The 17,281-nt window shown below is 39.5% G+C and overlaps 1 protein-coding gene across 1 annotated transcript in view; it reads left to right on the top strand.

Annotated features, from left to right (window-relative positions):
* The window catches only part of col4a5 (collagen, type IV, alpha 5 (Alport syndrome)), a 50,099-nt gene extending 35,613 nt beyond the window's left edge, over window positions 1-14,486 (top strand). The window contains exons 29-50 of the mRNA XM_053629316.1: window positions 10-160; window positions 275-388; window positions 509-676; window positions 795-884; window positions 962-1,105; window positions 1,275-1,373; window positions 1,455-1,544; window positions 1,634-1,773; window positions 1,903-2,029; window positions 2,752-2,931; window positions 3,068-3,118; window positions 3,338-3,523; window positions 6,866-6,999; window positions 7,613-7,685; window positions 7,798-7,869; window positions 7,952-8,080; window positions 8,357-8,455; window positions 8,878-9,090; window positions 9,274-9,451; window positions 12,166-12,280; window positions 13,093-13,265; window positions 13,637-14,486. Of these exons, the coding sequence (XP_053485291.1) occupies window positions 10-160; window positions 275-388; window positions 509-676; window positions 795-884; window positions 962-1,105; window positions 1,275-1,373; window positions 1,455-1,544; window positions 1,634-1,773; window positions 1,903-2,029; window positions 2,752-2,931; window positions 3,068-3,118; window positions 3,338-3,523; window positions 6,866-6,999; window positions 7,613-7,685; window positions 7,798-7,869; window positions 7,952-8,080; window positions 8,357-8,455; window positions 8,878-9,090; window positions 9,274-9,451; window positions 12,166-12,280; window positions 13,093-13,265; window positions 13,637-13,718 (2,808 nt within the window). The 3' untranslated portion in view covers window positions 13,719-14,486. The remainder of the gene's footprint in view (window positions 1-9; window positions 161-274; window positions 389-508; window positions 677-794; window positions 885-961; window positions 1,106-1,274; window positions 1,374-1,454; window positions 1,545-1,633; window positions 1,774-1,902; window positions 2,030-2,751; window positions 2,932-3,067; window positions 3,119-3,337; window positions 3,524-6,865; window positions 7,000-7,612; window positions 7,686-7,797; window positions 7,870-7,951; window positions 8,081-8,356; window positions 8,456-8,877; window positions 9,091-9,273; window positions 9,452-12,165; window positions 12,281-13,092; window positions 13,266-13,636) is intronic.
* The last annotated feature ends 2,795 nt before the right edge of the window (window positions 14,487-17,281 follow it).

Here is a 17,281-nt window from a genome sequence, read left to right as displayed (position 1 = left end):
TATCCACAGGGCGAACCTGGTTATGGTATCCCTGGCCCTCAGGGGCCCCCAGGTTTGCCTGGCAGTAAGGGTTTTCCCGGGCAAAAAGGTGATCCTGGATTCCCTGGGAATCCGGGTGCACCTGGCCGACCTGGTATCGATGGTCCCCCTGGCTATAAAGGTACAGTCCTAAACAGTCTACCAGTTATTCCAGTTGCAGTAGCATCAGCTTTATGATTTTCTTGTAGTATGTAATCGTTTAAATAGAGTAAGACACAGCTCACTCTTTTCACAGGTGATTCTGGTCTTTCTGGTTCACCGGGTGCACCTGGCCCTCAAGGGCCCCCTGGTTTTGGTTTACCCGGTCTACCTGGACCACCGGGACTTCCAGGACCTATGGGCAATCCTGGTAAGCGTCCTGAGGTTTGAGACTTGGACAACCTTTATACATAGAGTGTGATATCTTTTGATTAATGTATGAACTGCTGTTGGTATCTGCGTTTGTGAGAATTTTGAATTGACTGTACAGGTTCCCCTGGTTTGAATGGTGAGAAAGGAGACCCTGGTTCGCCTGGACTGGATATTCCAGGCTTGCCTGGTGACCCAGGTAGCCCTGGATTGTCTGGACAACCTGGCCCTCCTGGCCTTCCTGGGAACCCTGGTAACCCTGGCCAAGATGGGCTACCTGGATTCCCTGGTAATATAAAACTATACTATATGGACTGCATCTAAAACATGTGGATACCCACTTTATCTAATGCAGTATAACACTTAAGTCTGAACCCTTCTTTTCTGTCACCCACCTACAACTGTAGGGCAAAAGGGAGAAATGGGCGTGATGGGTGCTCCAGGATCTCCTGGTAATCCTGGTAACCCTGGTGTTCCAGGATTTCCTGGACCAAAAGGTATGCATTATTTGACGGACAGTCATTAAAAGCCGTACTCCTGTTGTTGGTTCAGATCTTACTTGTCTGCCCTGTAGGTGATAATGGTCAGCCAGGTCTGCCAGGAAACCCAGGTTTGATGGGAACGAAGGGAAATAAAGGTGAACCAGGTCTAAGAGGGCCAGCTGGTATCACCGATACTTCTACAGTAAAAGGAACAAAGGGAGAACCAGGACTTCAAGGCAAGGGTCTCTTGTTAATAAAATTGTAAGAAAAGATTGATGCCCTGCAAAACAAAGGAATATCCTAAAACTGCATTATAATCTCTCTTAGTTATCCTGACATCTGAAATTTCATGATTAAGGATGTTAGTATTTATATACTGACAGAAGACATCTGTATCTTATGCAGGAATAAGTGGAGTTCCAGGACCGAAAGGTATTCCTGGACTTCCAGGAGATCCAGGTATCCCCGGACAGGATGGACGCCCTGGGCAACCTGGACCTCCAGGTAATTTAAGCACTTTATTACTTTTGCACTGTATGAGCCCAGATTAGTGTATAGATGTTTAAGGAAATAACTGCCTTGTAGGTCCCAAGGGAGATTCCGGAATTCCAGGAACACCAGGACTCCCTGGTCCTCCAGGACTGAAAGGCACTATGGGCGAGATGGGATTGCCTGGTAAGGTTTGATGAAGCATAATTAAAAGCTTTTTACATCAATGTTACTGACATAGGGAATCCAGAATAATTTAGTATATTTTGTCATAGGCCCTCCTGGAGTTAAAGGAAGCCTAGGTCAACCTGGGCGACCTGGACAGCCTGGATCTTCAGGAGCACCAGGGTTCCCAGGACCGAAAGGAGACCCTGGAACGCCAGGATTTGGCCAACCAGGAGCTCAAGGACCCAAGGTAAAAATAATGGAGTATATTAATGGAGTGTCCAAACAATTACACACTTTCAAATTGGCTGGATAGATTGAGACACATAAATAGTGATTAAGATTAGCAGAAGGGATTTAACTGGCTCTTTTTGAATAGGGTGAACCCGGCTCTCCTGGTATCCCCGGATCTGCAGGGACAAAAGGTCAACAGGGCCCCCCAGGAAGTCCAGGGATACCTGGGAGCCCTGGCGCAAAGGGTGATCCTGGCCTCCCAGGATTCCAAGGTACAGTTCTACCAAATTATATTCCATCTAATCCTGTTAATAGTCAAACAGTTTCAAAAGTTTTGTGCACTGAAATTATTTTTATTGGTTTGTCTTTTGATCCTTTTTTTTCTACTTCAAATAAGATGATTAATGTTAAGCCTGTAGTACTGTGTGTATATGGTTTGCGTTTTTTTGTTGCAGACTAAATTGCTTGCATTTTTTGGAAAGATTACACTGTTATTTGTTAAATATTTTGCATGAATGTAAAACGTTTTTCAAGCTTTTTTGACAAACAGGTTCCACAGAACAGGGCTTGCACAACTACTTTTGTTTTGCAAAGTACCTGCATATTTCCAGAATTTAATCATCAGAGATGTGATAAAGAAGTTTAGGGTATAGCTATGATTGGTGCTAACATTGTACATAAAAAAATAGGTGGACTAGGATTTATTATTAAACTTTCTTAAACCTTCGTAAAATGGTATTGTACACTAAATTAATTGTTATATCTTACCATTTATGCATGAATTATTGGTAGCTTTTCTACTAAAACAAGGTCACTAATATCCTACAAATGATCTCATTCTGTGTGGTGGGAGCTGTAACCTTCAATGGCTGCCTTCCTTGGCCGTATACCTGCAGTATACTCAAATATTGACCTGATATATCAGTCAGACAATTTATTGCTTGACCACTGGGTAGTACTTCATGAAAAATTGGAATGCTCTTGTTGGCTTTAGGTGCACCTGGTGCTACTGGTCCTAAAGGTCTGGATGGAGTCCCAGGTGCCCCTGGTCTAGCAGGAGCACCTGGAAGGCCAGGAAGCCCTGGCCCACCTGGTTTGTCAGGTGCACCTGGAGACAAGGGTCAACCTGGTCGTGATGGTATTCCTGGACCAGCAGGATTGAAAGGAGAGCCAGGTAAGTGTGGTTGAGTGCTAATGCATGTATTCTGTTTAACACATGCTTGGTTAAATAGCTAATACACCAATGATATTTGGGATATACAGCAGTGGATGCATTGTCTAAGGTATTTCTTGGTGTTTTATTCGTATAGGTATACCAGGTTATGGACTCCCAGGTCCTTCCGGCATTCCTGGGATGCCAGGTAAAGTATTTCACACACATATACATTTTATGTTTTATGTTTCATATATATATATATATATATATATATATATATATATATATATATATATATATATATATATAAATTAGATTAACCATTTTTTTTTCTTCTTTTTTGCATTTCCCTCTCTCTCAAGATTTAAACAAATCGAGTGGTATAATTTGTACCAAATTAATACTCCTTTATCATATAATGTAGGTCAAAAAGGAGACCCTGGCTTTCCTGGCCAGCCTGGCAGCCCTGGTTTCCCTGGACCAAAGGGTGATATAGGACCCTCTGGTACAATAGGTAGCCCTGGTCTACAAGGGCCCCCTGGTCCTCTGGGTCAGTCCATTCAAGGGCCTAAAGGCAACCAGGGTCCTCCTGGACCACCAGGAAGAGGAGGTAAGTTGGCCCTTCTTATCTCATACACATCATAGTGGCTGACCCTGTTCCATGAGATTTTAAATTTAACCCTAACTTAATAAACCTGGTTCTTATATTAAGATATTTCTAGTTTGACGATTTCACAGCCATCCATGACAGGGAGTCCAAGAAAGCAAAACTAGCTGTGCTCTCAGGGTAGGAGGGAGGGGCATTACTCTCTCCCCTTTCAATCAGAGACACACTAGCCAATCCTGGACATCTGTGAACTCATGTATTCGGAAATGACAGTTAGCTTCGTCCTTTGTGTCTTCGGTTGCTCTGTGATACATCATGAGCAGCAGTTTGAAAAGATGTGCTGGCTAGCTTCACGGATTTCAGAGGAAGCACATGCTAGTTTTTATCCACCCCACTTGATAGGTGTAATGTTACGTGGGAGGTAGCTAGTGGGAGGAAATTGTCAAACTAACCAAATTGGAAGAAAGTGGGATAAAAAAAAACTATGCTCCTGAAAAGCTTAATGAACCAGGTCTGGTGTTTTAGATTAGATATATTACAGAATATCAGATCTTCAGGAACAGGGTCATATTTCTTATTGGTCAGAACTACTGTCTGACTCTACCAGTGATACACCTGAGATCATTGAAATATCAGCTCTATTTAAACACCGACTAGATCCAGACAGTAGAGAGGCCGTCTTAAATGTTTTTACTCGTGATTGATTTGCATGGATGTTGCACAAATCATCACAAGTCTCAATATTATATTGCACAAAACTAATAGGGAGTACAAAGTTAGTGAGCACTACACCAGTACACAGTGCCTGACTCACCTCAGGGCATGCCTACATGCACTTCCTTTTATTATTAGTGTATGTCAGAAATGTTTGTAGGAGGTAGGGGTTTGCACGCACCAATCAACGTGTTCCACCGAGACCCAATCAGGGCCTGGATCAGCATGGATCCATCCATTCTTCATCTGTTTATCTGTTCATTCATCCATTCTTCCTCATGTGTCTCCACTCCCTTACCCCACTTTGTCCTGAGGAACGAAAGCTCTTTTCCTCTCTCCACAGTGTTCTCTCTGTCTGGTGTAATGCTGAATTCAGTGATTCAAAAAGAGGATGATCAGTAGTGTAATGCTGAGTGTTTCCGTTTACGTGCGTGTCTTCACCTGCATGGGAAAATGTTAATGTTTATGTCGTGTAAAGCCATTACAGAACTGTCCGATATGGGCTTCCCTAGTCAGAATGATCTAATATAAAGTTGTCCAAAATGTTAAATAAATAAATAAATAAATAATCTTTAAGGAATATTAATAATGTTCCATTAAAATTTCTAGAACCCTGATAGTTTGGGTTTCTTTCTTCTAATCTGTTTAAAGAATAAAAAAAAACAGGAATTTATTAGAGTAGCTGTAAATAAAACCTCAATTAGTAAAGACATTATATATATAGAATATGAAGAGCCCAGTTTTGGCAGTTGTGTGTTCGGCTAAATCTATGCCCAGATGCTTTGTGGGTTTGACCTGTATTTCCTGTTTCCTGTGGTGTGGCTCTACCTTCTCCTGACGACGCTTGCTGACAGGCCCCGAAGGTCAGGTTCTCCTCACTCCAGAACTGATCTAGATGGAGGATTAAAAAAAAGGAAATCTTGTCAAAATTAATTGTGTATTATTATTTGATTTATTTATATAGAGACATTGATATTTGATTAATTTTTTTAATTTTTAATAATAAGTTATCATTATAGCAATTGATATTTATGCCAAGATTGTTTGTTATCAACTCTTTAAAGTCCTGGGGCCTCATTTATAAAACAATTGTAAGGTCATATTTTATCTTAAATTCCATGGATTTGTTCCCTATGTTAAAAGTCATGCACAAATCAGGGTCTATAAAACCTGAAATTGACATGAAACAGTCTGAAAAGTATTGTGTACAAACCTAATGCTAGTGCATGCTCACGTCACCTTGTGAGGGGCTTTTAGCCATGTGGGTGTAACTGCGAGCCTGAATTAATTAATAAAATTCCACAGAAAAGATAAATAGGCAAATTATGTGTTTTCTAAGTTTGATTAGACTTTTATTTTTGGCCAACAAAGATTCAGTTGCAAATTGAAAAAAAATGTTTTGCTTCAGTGTTGAACCTTATATGCCATTTTTAAACACAAGATGTATGTGTTTGTATGTATGTATTTATGTGTGCGTGGTTTTAAGATGCTTTGTGATTATTAAGGAGGCCACGAATAGGAAATATTTAAGATGAATGATAGAAACTTTTAGCAATCTCAATTCAAGGATTCTTTTACATACATTTTTATAAATCAGGCCCCTGACTTATTACTTAGCTACTTATCGTAAAGGTTTTTATTTATAAGATGTGGGAATCTTGGAGTTCAGGGGGCTAATTACTTTCTAACTATGTTTAATTGACAGTTCGCAGATAAAATTTTGAGATGAGTAGCAGTATATACAACAATCCTTATTGGCAGTGTTTTTCAAGGTTCATATGTGAGGTATAGCAGAAAAAGTATTGTACTGAAGATCCATGTGTGATTATTAGGCTTGTTACAGTGTCACAGTTTCAGAGTTAGACACAATGTAAGATGTAATTTTCAAATCACCAAAAACAGAATATTAACAGAATATTAAAAATTACCCTCAAAAGGTAAATAAATAGTCTAAAACTATTATTTAAGGATAATGACAGGGTAATGTGTTAAATTCGTGTTAAATGTTAATTATTTAAATGTTTTTTTAATACTGTCATGTAGTGAAACTGTGATATTGTTATCATACTGTGAAAATATGAAACGATCATGACTGCTGATTATAGCTTTGTGAGTGCTTTGTGTGCTTACTTAAAATAATTTGGTGTTTTAAAGCCTTTCTTTTTCAGTTTGTGACAGCTTACTCCATGAGATAAAATCTTGCTGTTTCTACTGTAATTGTGCTGCTATGCTAACGTTTGCTCTTGTTTTTAATCTGCATTTTCCATCGCCTCTCTCTCCCTCTGGGATTTGGGAACCTGTTGAACTTTGAACTCCTCAATATAGGTCCTCCAGGTTAGCCTCATTGGTTTGATGCCCACCTGAACCGTTTTCTGCACATCGTGTTTTTTTTTGTCATTAAGAAGCCTTTTTGCATGTTATAGAATGGGGCGGGATGAGGGATGGGATTTTTCTCTCAAGGATAAAAATTACGAAGCAAGTAGAAACACATTCCATACATCCAATGATTTTTTTTTTAATATTCTGATTACTGCATGTATTGGGACAGTAGATATTCAGGTAAATAGATGGTGTTAAAAAAGAGCAGAAGAACAATAATCATTGACATCTTATCTTATTGATATTGTAAAGGCCCTCCTGGCCCAGAGGGGCCCCGTGGACCCCCAGGTTCTGGAGGAGTGAAGGGTGAGAAAGGCTATTCTGGAAACCCTGGATCACCTGGTTTACCTGGACAGAAGGGAGACACTGGACCACCAGGTTTTTTGGTGAGTCACATGGACATCAATTAAAGGATACTGGAATAATGCTGTAGCAACTGTTGACAAAAGTAATGCTTTAGTGACCATCAACAGTGCAGTAAACTTTTTTTTGTTGAGAATATTGTCAGTCTATTGTCTATATTGTCGATATATTCTATATTGTCTATACAGGATATTGTCTATTGTCAGTATTTAACACTGACTACTCCATTGTTGCTCTCAACAATGGAGTATTTGAATGTAGTTTTCGTAGTAGTTTTCGTTTGATTTTTTCCCCCTATTGTTCCTTGTTAATAATAATAATAATAATTCCTTAGATTTATATGGCACTTTTCTAGACACTCAAAGTGCTTTACATTGTATGGGGGAAATCTCCTCAAACCACCACCAGTGTGTAGCATCCACCTGGATGATGCGACAGCAGCCATAGTGTGCCAGAACGCCCACCACACAACAGCTATTGGCTTGTTAAAATATCATGCTTTTCATATATATTTTTGAAACAAAACTCTATTGTTTTTCTGACCTTTTGTTAGCAAATCTTAGTTTGTTAACTCACGTTCTGAAAAGTTGGTAATTGAAACTGAGATTACACAAGTGACGTGTCTTTCCGGGAAAGGGCCCCCCTGGATCTCCTGGAACTGTTGGACTTAAAGGTGACACCGGCCTTCCGGGTGTTATAGGATTCCCAGGTCAGTGGAACCTAAAAGTTTCCACAACACTGAATACTGCCAGATTACAATGCTCAATCCTTCATCAGTTCATTTATTGTCTTAAATAATCCGCTATGTCTGCTCACTTCAGGACCTAAAGGTCAACCTGGCAATCCTGGGGGTCCTGGCCTGCGTGGTGATCCCGGGGAGCCTGGTCCTCCAGGTGAGTTAATGTTCTTCCGGAATTCATTTTCATTTCCTCCTGAATTCATATTAATTTTTTCACTGTTACTCATGCTACTCAGGTGATCCTGGTGAGCCAGGTCAAGCGCCAGCCCCAATTGTGGTAAAGGGTGCGCAGGGGCCTCCTGGTCCGCCTGGACCCCCAGGATCCCAAGGGCTACCAGGAGAGGCAGGACTGGAGGGGCTTCCAGGTAAGAGTTTCTAACAGCCATAGGGAGATATCGGTACTACTAAACCTCATCACCAGTTTGTTGAACATTACTCAATCCTTTGTTTTGCAACAAATAACAATAGATGGGTTTTTATTGTACAAAACTTTGGCAACCACTGTGTAACAGATCTGACATTTTTATTTGTTGTATTTACAGTTTATCTGCTACTTACATCTGTACTAATCTCCATTTGTGCATCATAAGTACTAACTGTAAAACTGTTAAAGTGTGGGACTGATGTCACATCTTTTGTAGGTGGGCCTGGTAGTCCTGGTGACCCAGGTCCTGATGGTCCTCCAGGATTCAGTGGTCCATCTGGAAGGAAAGGAGACCAGGGACCATCTGGGCAGCCAGGTAAGTGCTTTCACCAACCCATTATGAATCAGTGACCTGACTGTAATTATGTTCAGTAGTAAAGATGGACAGCTGGTCTTTTAACATCATGTTTGCATCTTTATATCATACACCACTGTTCATAAACTGTTTATACAGTATCAAGGTAATAAGGGTGAAATGGTTTTGATCTGAAATCTGCAGTTGTACACTCCACACCCTGCGCAATCACACATCTGGCGTGAACTGTGTTTTGTTTCCTAATGTAAGGAACGCTGCCAAATTACAATTATTATCCTGTATTAATGTTATAATGTATATGCTTATAATATAGACTACATGACACTCATGAAATATTGTTCTGGAAAGTTCAACTCTATAACTATTTAATGAATACTTTGACCATACGTAAATTTGAACTCATCATTCGCTTAATGCCTCAGGTCAGCAGGGTTTACCCGGCCCTGCTGGTCCAGATGGGCTTCCAGGTCCTCCAGGTCCTCCAGGTCTGTCGTCAGCAGCTCATGGCTTCCTTATAACGCGACACAGTCAGTCTACAGATGTACCGCCATGCCCAATTGGCACCTCTCTCATCTACAATGGCTATTCTCTGCTTTACGTGCAGGGCAACGAGAGGGCACATGGCCAGGACCTGGGTGAGAGCACTGAAAAATCAACCAATCACTCATATCCTACTCACAAAGACATATAATCTCTTTTCATTTTTTGTTTTATAGTCTTCCGTACTTATTCATTTCTTTTCATCTTCTCTATTATTGTACAGTGTTGTGCTCAAATATGAGCTCACGTTTTCCTTGCTATCCCCCGCTCTGACGCAGGTACGGCTGGAAGTTGTCTACGTCGTTTCAGCACCATGCCTTTCATGTTCTGCAACATCAACAACGTGTGCAACTTTGCTTCCCGGAATGACTACTCCTATTGGTTGTCTACTCCTGAACCCATGCCCATGAGCATGGCTCCTATCCAGGGAGAAAACATCAAACCCTACATAAGCAGGTCAGCGTCAAACACATCAAACCCTTCATCATCATCAGGTCAGAGTCAGACACATCAAACCCTTCATCATCATCAGGTCAGAGTTAAACACATCAAACCCTTCATCATCACCATCAGTTCAGCGTCAAACACATCAAACCCTTCATCATCACCATCAGGTCAGCGTCAAACACATCAAACCCTTCATCATCATCATCATCATCAGGTCAGAGTCAGACACATCAAACCCTTCATCATCATCAGGTCAGAGTTAAACACGTCAAACCCTTCATCATCATCAGGTCAGAGTCAGACACATCAAACCCTTCATCATCATCAGGTCAGAGTTAAACACGTCAAACCCTTCATCATCATCAGGTCAGAGTCAGACACATCAAACCCTTCATCATCATCATCAAGTCAGAGTTAAACACATCAAACCCTACAACATCATCAGGTCAGAGTCAGACACATCAAACCCTACATCATCATCATCATCATCAGGTCAGAGTCTGACACATTAAAGGGGTCAAACAGTTGCAGTCAAAATTATTCAACCCCATTGCAAATCATGTTTATTGTCAAAATGTACAGACTTTCAGCTGTTTGCAATGAACAAATTAAACAAAAGCAATTGAAATAGTTCAACACAATGAATGCTTCAAGTGGTTTCCCAAATTCAACTGAAAATGCAACTTATAATGACTTCTCCAGTCTCAAAATTATTCAACCCCTTCATAGCAAGCATCTGTAGTACTTAGTAGAACACCCTTTTGCTGTTCTGACCTGCTGCAAATGAGATACAGAGCTCCTGGCAGCGTTTCTGAGGAATCTTAACCCATTCCTCATGAGCAATGGCCTCCAGTTCAGTAATATTCTTGGGTTTGCGTGCTGCAAGCGCCTTCTTCAAATTCCATCAGAGATTTTCTATGGGGTTCAAGTCAGGTGACCGTAATGGCCCTGTAGATTCTTCCAGGACTTCTTCTGCAACCAAGCCTTGGTGGAATTCGAGGTATGCTTGGGATCATTGTCCTGTTGGAGGGTCCAATGACGCCCAAGCTTCAGCTTTCTCACAGCCGGCATGACATTTTCTCCTAGGATTTCCTGATTTTTAAACGTTTTTAAACTATAATTATGTTGTTTATTGGGTGTAATAAAATAGCATAACATGCTTTAATGTTCAAAAAATGCATTATTTGTCAAATAATATGCATTATTGCAGTACCTCTATTCCCAGGCTGCCTAAAACACTCCGATTTCTTTAAAGACCCTCCTTATGAAAAGCCCAGAGTGCTCTGATTGACCAGCTGACCCGTTGCATTGTGATTGGCCAAAAGCTTTGCGTGTGTCGGAAATGTAACGCCCCTTAGCTTTAGCTTTAGCTTTAGCCTCCAAGGCTTCTAAAGCAATTCTAAGCAACATGTCGGTTTTACCGAATCGATTCGAGCCAGAGTCAGATTCAGAAAATGCAGATGATCAAGCGGAAGCAACTTTGCAAACACAAATTGAGCAGAACGTTTCACAGTGGTAAGTTTTTATTCTGTAACTCTCTTACCTTTCAGATATGATGTAAATTCCAACCCCACCGGCGGGACTAACTATGCTTTACACAGCTTATGTGTGTACAGCTAATACAGTATATCTTTGGAAAGCTAGCATTCTTGTGATTTGTGATTGATATAAACCGTTTCAAGATACAATAACTACAGCAGATACAAATCAACGTCTCTGTCAGACCACCAACATACAAACAAACATTAGCCACTGAGGCAACTTAGCAAACTTTAGCTAGCATGTTAGCAGACGTCTACAAAACAAAACTCCGCATTTGGACAGTTAATAGCAGATATTTCGTAAAATAATCGAACACACTTATAGGTTCTGATTCAGAAGCACAAGATTGTCCGAGCAAAGTGGGGATCGCCCCACTTTTCAGGACTAGCCTTTGTGTGTAGCCTGCCTTGTACTTCCCAAGATTCAGGAAGCGGTCCTCCGTAAAATACGCTGTGCACAAGCAAACATTTGGGTTGTACTGCTCAGGAACAGCGTTATAAATAAACAGTAACCACTGATTCCTAATTTGGTCTGTTTTCAGAAGGCTAAACAAATGGGTTTTGCTTTCGTACCGAAACACACAACATCTCCACGACATGGCCACTAAATTCACTGAAGCCTCGCTTCAGAAAGAATTCTTCGTGGCTGCTTGTGGTCAGGATTATGCTGATAGCATGCACGCTGTGACGTAGAGAATTTACAGACGTAAATCTGGGCTTCGAACAAGGCGTTTTGGGCAGGTCTGTAACAGTGTTCTTGGTTAGATAGAATGAAAATATAAGTTTTGGGATTTTGCAAAGCTTATACATGCACAAACAGATACATTACACTCCCAGACAGAAGGAAAACATGAAAAATAATGTTATGACCCCTTTAAACCCTGAATCATTATCAGGTCAGATTAAGACACATAAAACCTACATTTTCAGATCAGAAACATACAAACAAAGATACAGAGTGAACTCCTTTACTTACAGTGAGGCATGATGTTCTTCAGTACAGTTATGTTGGGTGAAATAGTTGCCCAGAAGTGGATGGATTCCTTTTTTCCTCTTCTAGCACCTGTCATATTTTCTCCATTACACTGAGATTTTCCTTTCCACTCTTATCTTACTCTATGCTTTCTCAAAACTTCTGAAGCTCCAATAGAGTAAATATAATACGTTTCACACTGTGTGTAGATGTGCTGTGTGTGAAGCCCCAGCTATGGTGATAGCGGTGCACAGCCAGACCATCCAACTGCCATCATGTCCACAGAACTGGGAGCCTTTGTGGATTGGCTATTCCTTCATGATGGTAATTACATTCCATTTTTGTGAACATAACACAAACAAAAATAACTCATAAGTTGGTGATGTTGACATGTTAGAATGGCAGAAATGTTTTTTTGTACTTTCATGACCATCAACGTAGGTCATCAACCCAGTGAACAGGCTGGCTTTGCATTAATACCGATTTTTGTTAAGACATGATTTGATTTTCCTTCTAGATTTAATATTGATATTTTAATGTTTGAAATAAGCACTTGGCTGATATAAATTGATGTAACATATATTGTTCTGTTTTTTTCTATATCATTTTGTGGATGATCACCAGGACTGGATTTATGTTTAGTGGTCACAAGTACATTGTTTGTTTTGTTATATGTTGTAGATAAAATAGTTGTCAGTTGTATTTAGTTAGCATTTGGGTAAAGTAGCCTGACTATATAGATTTACATTTACATTAACAGCATATATCCACTAAACGGCTACAGGTCCTTAAAGCCTGAACCCGAGTCAGGAAAATACTGTTGTGCCTGTGTGTTAAGGGGTCTCTGCAGGTGGTAATTCAAGCACAATTGTGGACAAAAGTGGCTTTAAAAATAGCACTTGTTGCTTTGCTCCACTTACATCAGTACAGGATTTTTCGTTGGAAAAAGCAACTGGGCCAGAGCAGAACGTTTTTGAATAAACCCAAACATAAGAGCAAATCCCCAGCTTTCGCCAGGAAATAAATAATGTAAAATAGAGTCCTTATTATTATATTGCATGTGTGTACTCTTGACGTGCTGCTTACATATATGTACAGTTTTAACACAAACTGACTTTCTTCTCTCTTTCCGGCAGCACACTAGCGCAGGTGCAGAGGGCTCTGGTCAGGCTCTGGCCTCGCCTGGCTCCTGTCTGGAGGAGTTTCGTTCATCTCCATTCATTGAGTGCCACGGCCGCGGAACCTGCAACTACTACGGCAACTCCTATAGCTTCTGGCTGGCCACTGTCGAACAGTCTGAAATGTTCAGGTAAACAACTGCCTTCGAAATTCTTTATGCAAACTGAAGGGTGACTTTTTGGCAGCCTATATGACAGTCTGTGTTAATGAACAGGGGTCTTTAATAGCAATCAGCAATCATGCATCTGCCCAATTCAGTGCATGGAATGTGATTTACATTGGGGTTTTTTTTGTATATGAGAACGTAAGCTCATACTCTATGCTCACACTGAACATGGTTTCAACACGCTTAGCACCGTTTTTACTCTTCTACACCTGTATGTGGTAATGATTTTATAATTGCATTATCCAGTGTCATTTCCTCGAGGTTTTATTATCATGTTGTCTCAATATTGAGACAATGGAAAGCATGCTTGACTCCTCCCTCTTCTCTCATCTCAGGAAGCCACAGTCTGAGACGCTGAAAGCAGGGAATCTCCAGACACGTGTGAGTCGCTGCATTGTGTGTATGAAGAGGACGTAACATAGCATTGCTGACTCCAACATGACCCCTTATCAGGGGTGATCACCACAGCGACTGCAACAATTAAAACCGAGAACAAGTGGATTTCTAGTGGTGCATTTTCTTCAAGTTCAACTCTATGGTGCTACTGTGCAACACAGCAAAAAAAACTGAAAAAAAATTACTAGTCTTTACTTTTTCAAAGAAGTACCTCATACAGAGACAGAAAAATCAACAAAGGTGCCATGATGGATCAAAAAAGTGCATTTTTCCCCTCCTTTTTTTTTCTCTTAAAAATGTTATTTTTTTCCTCATAGAATTGTGGTTGGTATGCAAGCAACACATTTTTAGAGAGAAGTTTTGGAAAAGTACTGAAATTCTCTCCACGTTACCAAATCGGCACTTTGAACATCAATGAGAAAAATGCACTGAATAGTTACGTTAGTTGAGACTGCATTATTTTTATGCTTTCATTTTTTTTTTCCCATCACTATTTTCTTTCTCCCACTTCTTGGTGGTACTAACACTGCTGTATCCAAGAATCTATAACTACAAGCCTTTTGTCTGTTTTGTAAGTAATAAAATATGTATATTGTGTAAAACACCTTTTTAGTCTAAAACCTTAAACAGTACTTTATAACGAATTTTTTCCGACTCTTTGGCACGTGTTCATTCACTCACTCATTCATAATCTGACTTTTTCAGTTACACAATATTTGTACAAAGTAAACTTTCTTTTAATGAAACAGTATTTTATATATAAATATGAATATAAAGATATATATATATATATATATATATATATATATATATATATATATATATATATATATAGACACAAGCTTGAATTGGCTGTGTAGCTTATCATACAGTGTAATTTCCTCATCATGCAGTGCATTTACAAACTACTGACTAAGAGTGGACTTGATTTTTCAGAGCACCCCTCCCCCACACCAGGCACTCACTGAAATACACATCACATTAATCTGATCATTTGTTCATTCACCTTCTGTAATTGTTTTATCATAGTCAGGGTCGCAGTTAATCTAGAGCCTATCTGAGGGAACACTAGGTGTGAGGTGGGAATATACCCTGGATGGGTCTTTATTTTTCTGCATTTCCTGTGTTTGGTATATATGTTTTTTAATTCCACTTAAATTACTACAAGGACTTTGGAATCATCAAAATATTAGTATTTGTTTATCTGCTTATAGGACAGTATGGTTTATATTACATTACACATGCAATAGCATTCAAGGGCCATTGATTCTTTTCTTTTTCTTTTGAATTTAATTCATGAGGTGCAAGAAAGTGTATTTTATTATTTTTTTTATCCAGAAATAAATAAGACTGAATTAAAGAAAATCTAATGTTCACAGATATTTGTGTCAGCATATTCAACAAATTTATGTCAACAGGTTTATGCAGTGTTCAGTGTGCCTCGTTTAAAAAGAAAGAAAGAATCAAGACGTATGCAAAGAGCATTGCCAATAAAGTTTTTATGTAACTGTTCATTGCCAGTGCTGCATTTTGACTCGAGGTTTCTTTTACATGTACAGCAGTGCTTGAATATTTGTGAACCCTTTAGAAATTTCTACATTTCTGCATAAATATGACCTAAAACATCATTAGATTTTCACAGAAAGTGCTAAAAGTAGATAAAGAGAAACCAATAAAACATGAGACAAAAATATTATATTTGGTCATTTATTTATTATGTCATTTATTTATTATTAACATGTGAGAGCGGCCTTTAGTTGCTTAGAAGTTACCCCGGGTTCCTTTGTGACCTCGCAGACTATTACACGTCTTGCTCTTGGAGTGATCTTTGATCTTACATGAAATTTCCTCCATTTGTACACAATCTGTCTGACTGTGGATTGGTGGAGTCCAAACTCTTTAGAGGTGATTTTTGCAACCTTTTCCAGCCTGATGAACAACTCTTTTTCCGAGGTCCTCAGAAATCTTTTTTGTTCATGCCATGATACACTTCCACAAGCATGTGTTGTGAAGATCAGACTTTGATAGATCCCTGTTCTTTAAATAAAACAGGACGCTCACTCACACCTGATTGTCATCCCATTGATTTAAAACACCTGACTCTAATTTCACTTTCAAATGAACTGCTAATCCTAGAGGTTCACATACTTTTGCCGGTCACAGATATGTAATATTGGATCGTTTTCCTCAATAAATGAATGAGCAAGTGTGACATTTTTGTCTCATTTGTTTAATTGGGTTCTCTTTGTCTACTTTTAGGACTTGAGTGTGAAAATCCGATAATGTTTTAGGTCATATTTATGCAGAAAATTCTACAGGTTTCACAAACTTTCAAGCACCACTGTATATTGTTGACATAAAGGCATTTACACTCAAGAGCCACTAGAGGGAGTAACGCATTAAAGTAACGGCTTTAGTTTTGACGTTGATCAGGCTTGACCTTTAACCTTGACTCTGATTTAGGGCTCTGCAAATACACATTTGTGACTAAGGCAGCGTTGTGTCCTTGTTTGTGGAAATTGGTTTTGCTCATACTTACAGCTGTGTGAATACCAGGATATGAGTTACCTCAAACATAAGCACTAGTGTAAATGATAGCTTTACACACAAATAGACATTTCACATTGCATTGTTAAAGTGCACAGGATTAGAAGCTCTGGAAGGGGAAAATAAGCCTACACCTAGAATTTGTTCTCTTTCTTGCTTTCATGAACATTTTTAGTTGCCGTGTGAAGTTTGCCTGCTAAGCCACTGAAACTATATTGATTCAGGGAATCCCTCACTTAGAAAATACGTTTCTTCAGAGGGTTCTGTGGATGGATAATGCTTCTAGCTATATATATAGATTCTGTGTGGAATGTTTTTCAAGATGCTGTTTATTTTGACAGCTTGATTCTCAATCTTAGTTCTGACCTCCTAACCCTCTTGATTTAACTCATCAGCTGGTTTACATGCCTCAGCCAGATTGAAGTGGATGGGTTGGAACAAGAAAAACACTGAAATACAGAGAATGGGGTACATTGCTTTAGTTGTGATGATCGTCTTCATTCACACAACAAAATGCTCAAGGAACAGCTGGCTGAGGATCTACAGGATGATTTGAATGAGAGCCATTTTAATGATTTATTCCTCAGAGTTTCACAACCTCAGAACTTAATGAAGGGACAAATTAAGCTGGAGATCCAATAACCTCTGTTGTAACCAAGTTACCAGGTTACGCACGGTGAGGAGAGCGATGCTCACAGTGGATCAAATGAAAATGATCCTAACCCTACACAAGACACATTCTTCCACCACTATTTAAGAGAGCTCCACATGATTCATAGAAGATTATAGTTATATCTAGCACTGACTAAAAGAACACATCGACGGCCTGTTTTCCTCATTGTGATAATGCGAAGGAAATCATTCCAACTAACAGAGGAAAAAGAAACCCCCACCGATTTAAATAAATAAATAAATAAATAAATGACATTAGAGTAACCCTCATTTCAAACAGAAGTTGCCAAGTAAAACTTGAGCAAGTTTCAGTTTAATTTCAGATTTGCATTCGGAGCAAGCCGAAAGCCTCGGTTTTCTTAGAC

The sequence above is a fragment of the Ictalurus furcatus genome, chromosome 7 (assembly GCF_023375685.1).
Source record: "Ictalurus furcatus strain D&B chromosome 7, Billie_1.0, whole genome shotgun sequence".
In the NCBI taxonomy this organism is placed as follows: Eukaryota; Metazoa; Chordata; class Actinopteri; order Siluriformes; family Ictaluridae; genus Ictalurus; species Ictalurus furcatus.
The sequence above is the reverse complement of the archived record's forward strand: the minus strand, read 5'-3'. Positions and strand labels throughout refer to the sequence as shown.